Genomic DNA, 4,446 nt, shown 5'->3' with positions numbered 1-4,446 from the left:
GCTGAAGCTGTAGTCTACTTCTCCGAAGGCAGAACTTGAAGGAATGGGGTTGAAATTAGAAACTGGCCAGCAATGTCAAGGGGAAAAGCTCGTCGAGAGCGGTGTCAGTACGTTAGCTTGATTGAGGAAAAAAATAAATTGAAGTTTAACTCTGGGGGTCATCAAGATACGATGATTAACCGGACAGCTAAACGACCATTCCCAGCTGAACCCGCCTATCCCAAGTTGGTACATATTTATGCAGCAGGCATCCTCTTGGAGTCAGACTGTCAGTGCACTTTGCAAAGAAGGATTAGATCTGCTTGCTTGGATCATGTTGTCTCACCCCAGCCCAGCATGAGCGTTCGAGGAAACAAATGCACTCTCAATCAGGGCAAGATTGGAGGGCTGAGGCGAATCATGCTAATGATCACGGGTGTAAATAGCTTGCATTTGTGAGTCCCTTGACGCGTTAGTTCTACATAATACCCCAAGCTGTGGGTTGTTCTAGCTTGCCCAGTCTCTCCCGCAAGGCTCGTGTCAAATCAGAACACGCGGTTTCATAATCGGGGGTTGGGTGTGTTTTTTTGCGCTAAATAGTAAATCACATTTTCAAGCCTCAAGAGAAAAAAGAGCCGACAGTGTGCCCAAGACGGAGAAGCAGGGAAAAACACTGACTTATCACACGTTCGGAGGCCCCTGGAAGTCTGGAAGCGCGCGAGCCTCCCAAGGCTTGCGGTGGAGATGCTCTTATTTATGGAGGTACTGGCCCACCAATTTTGCCAGATAAATTTGATTTCCGCCCCTGGACTGCCAAGTTGGCCAGTCTTCTGCCAAAGTTGCCCAAGTTGTGGCACTGAACTGCCATCCATGCCAAGGAACATCGGAAACAGACCCCTCCCCGAGTAGATCACCGCAGCGGTGCCCGGGCTGTGAGCCCGAACCGGTACATCCGTCTCAACAGGCAACCTGAGGTACATATACCCTTGATGACCGGTATTGTTCCGGTCATCAATACTTGATAAAAAGTGAGGTACACACCCCCTTGACTGGTACGGTCCCAGTCATTGAGGTACACACCTTAATATCCAATATCGTATTGGTCATTGAGGTATACACCTCACTGACCGGCTCAATATTAGTCATTGAGGTACACACTTCAGTGACCAGAATCTATGTATTGCCATTGGTCATTGTGGTCAGTATAATGCCAGTCATCTTGATACATGCCTTGATTACTGCCCTGACACCAGTCATCCAGCTGCAACAACAGTCGTTGAGGTACCTTGCTGACCGGTATCACATTGGTCTTTGAGCTACACACACACCTCACTGACTGAGGCCGTATTGGTCTTTGAGGTGTACACCTCACTGACCGATGTTATATCGGCCATTGAGGTATACACCTCACTGACCAATGTCGTATCGGTCATTGAGGTATACACCTCACTGACCGATGTTGTATCGGTCATTGAGGTATACACCTCACTGACCGATGTCGTATCGGTCATTGAGGTATACACCTCACTGACCGATGTCGTATCGGTCATTGAGATGGGTATATGTCCCTCCGGTTGCCTGTTGAGACAGATGTACCGGTTCGGGCTCACAGCCCGGGCACCGCTGCGGTGATCTACCCGGGGAGGGGTCTGTTTCCGATGTTCCTTGGCATGGATGGCAGTTCAGTGCCACAACTTGGGCAACTTTGGCAGAAAACTGGCCAACTTGGCAGGCCAGGGGCGGAAATTAAATTTTTCTGGCAAAATTGGCGGGCCAGTACCTCCATACTTATTGATGTCAACATGGCCCAGGAGCAGTGGTTGGTGGGCAATGTTGCTTCTTCCCCGAAGTTTTTCTGTGTGTCTGGTCACTCTGTGAAATGGCCCCAGGCGGCAGGCCCCCATGGAACCTTCAGCTTTGCGTACAGTGAGATGAAGGACACTGGCGCTCACTGCTCACTGGCGTCAATTTCTCCATGTTCACATCTTGGATCACGATCTACATGACTGTAAAGGCACGATATACATATTATATAAATAAGTCCATGCAGTGACTGTATTGCCTGGCTGATGAATACAGTTTTGGAGTTACATATGGCAAGACCGGGTGATAGAGGCTTGGAAGTTGGGGGTAACGAGTAGCAACAGAAATTGATATGGAAAAATGAGTGCGACAAGAGGCTTGGAACTGTCCAGCACAATGATCTCTGTTCAATAACCACACCTTCATATCTTTACACCAGTGCCCCATCTTCAAAAGTTTGATTGGGCCATACTCAAAAAAACACGCGGCAATCAGTATGGACACGCTCTCAGACACAGACATCCTCTATTCTGTGCTAGGCGGATTGCAACCTGGCGGGACATGTCTTTCCTGGATCGCCGGTTTGATCACATGTGAAGCTCTACGATTGACTCAGCGTTTCGACGACAACACATCATGGGATAAGCGGTTTTTTGTTTACTTCAGCTTGCTTATGTCGGTTACGTTGGCCGGGTATGTATGATTCCCCTTTCATGAATCAAACAAATTGGGATCTAAGTAATTCCGGCTGAGATTCTGCCCACTGTTCGACATATCCGCAACCTTTCGTCTCAACGCTCGCAACTGTGTTAGACTTTTTGCGGCGATGTTATACCATTACTGCATCGAAAGCTATGGCAATTACCAGAGTCTCCTGAAGCTCACTACTGTTGTTCGGTGAGCTCCAAAATCCAGGTATTTTTGCTGAAACTGACGATTCTTTTCATGAACATAAGATGTCATTACATTTTCGGCAGGGTTGTAAGCTCCCGGCCACTGCTTTTTTTATTTCTACCGTAAACTTCATGCGCCGGATTTACTTGTCCTCCGATCTGATTCTCATCTTCAGGCTACTTGTGGAGGTGAGAGAGAAATCTATTTCAAACCCTTGTTTCACTGCAGCTGTAGCTAATTATTCTAGCACTACATTAGGATACTCATTTTACGCACATTCTGTGTGGGCGTCTGGACTCGGGAAAGTCAAAGTTTGCAAAGTACCGGTCGTCAAAATCCTCACTGCATTACTGCTGGCGGGCCTATGCGTCGTAGTTATCCTCGGAATCCCTCGGGCATTCACCGTACCAACCTTCGAAACAGTTGCGGATCATGGGTCTTCAGGGCTATGGTAAGCAGGGCTTTTTCATACATTCCACTATCGCCAACTCAAGGAAAGGCCTTCGAATGAAGGTTGAATCATGTTTATTTAACACAGGGGTCGTGTTGTTCAGGTTTGGTGCCAATCCCTTAATTTGGACCAGACCAGTCTCCTTCCCAGCAAATGAAGTCGCAAGTGGCTGATGTTTGGATGGAACTTGATTTCATTGGAAGTTGATTTGCGGAAGTCTATTGACCTTGCTCAGGGCTTACGATCTTGCAAAATCCAAAGCAGTTCGAAACATGCTCGCGGGCAACAACGATCCGTCTGTTTTTGCTCTTCTAGTGATGGCTTGCGAGTTGTGGATGAAGTTTTCTGACTGATTCTGATTAGACAGGCTTCGATTCGCTTCCAGTATCCTCTGTCTAGCTTGCCAAACAGCAATTTTCACAACAATTTTTGACGGTATCTCGCTTTGTCTACGCAACACAAAGGGGGCGGGAATCGGCTACACCATGATGTGAGGATTGGTTAATAATTCGTGTGTACCAAATATCCTTGTCGGGCTAACATCTTTCGAGCATCTGAAATCAGGTCTCTGAGCGCCGAATTACATCTATTTGGTCCCGTAAGCCTCGATCTGTCGATGTTGAACACCTGCAAGAGTATGCGCTGACAACAAAAGCGTGTCCCATCCAGATCATGTCCATCAGTGCTACGCTGCAAGAAGACTGTCTGGTTGATCAAGCGTCGACATGTTCAATGGCAAAGACTGAATGTAAGGCAGCAGCCCCTGCAAGCACCAAGAAACTCACTTTCCAGACACAAGAGAAAAGGGTGAGCGATTTATGATCCTACTTTCCCAAAATATAAATGATTAATGAAATGGCGGTTTATGTCTCTTCCTTCAGTTGATGAAGGGATATTAAGTTACCTCAAGTCCGGACGTGAAAGACTTTAACAACTTGTACTTTCAAATGGTCATCAACGACCGTCAGGCAGTTTTTGTTAGATCTTGAGCTGTTATAAAATTGGTATCAAGTGCTGAACACTCCTGACCTTTTAAGCCTAAATACAGCCATAGAGAATATTCAATAGAGCAAAGGAAACAATATGACAGATATTTTCATATGACTTAGAAGCAACATACAGTACATAGCTTGCATTACAAAGCCATCATCATCATAACGTGTGCTGCCTCCCCCTTGACGGTTTACCCCAAGTTAGATAGTGACTCCATATGGATATGTACATTTATGGTTCATGCTAGCACTAATGGCGAAGTGTCTCTGGTAAAAAGTGTTCATATAGTGCATGCAACTTCTCTAGGACGTACAAGGTATCTTCTG

At 46.6% G+C, this 4,446-nt stretch overlaps 1 protein-coding gene across 1 annotated transcript; it reads left to right on the top strand.

Annotated features, from left to right (window-relative positions):
- Positions 1 to 2,278: 2,278 nt before the first annotated feature.
- Positions 2,279 to 4,026, top strand: PtA15_3A503 (uncharacterized protein; the record flags this gene model as incomplete). Its single annotated transcript, XM_053167479.1, has 9 exons — positions 2,279 to 2,475; positions 2,596 to 2,671; positions 2,739 to 2,763; positions 2,905 to 3,127; positions 3,363 to 3,422; positions 3,495 to 3,617; positions 3,692 to 3,725; positions 3,797 to 3,934; positions 4,009 to 4,026. 9 exons carry the CDS (start codon positions 2,279 to 2,281, stop codon positions 4,024 to 4,026), a joined length of 894 nt encoding a protein of 297 aa, XP_053018691.1.
- Between the last annotated feature and the right edge of the window lie 420 nt (positions 4,027 to 4,446).

This window comes from Puccinia triticina, chromosome 3A, assembly GCF_026914185.1.
Source record: "Puccinia triticina chromosome 3A, complete sequence".
In the NCBI taxonomy this organism is placed as follows: domain Eukaryota; kingdom Fungi; phylum Basidiomycota; class Pucciniomycetes; order Pucciniales; family Pucciniaceae; genus Puccinia; species Puccinia triticina.
This window is presented reverse-complemented; position numbering and strand designations above follow the sequence as displayed.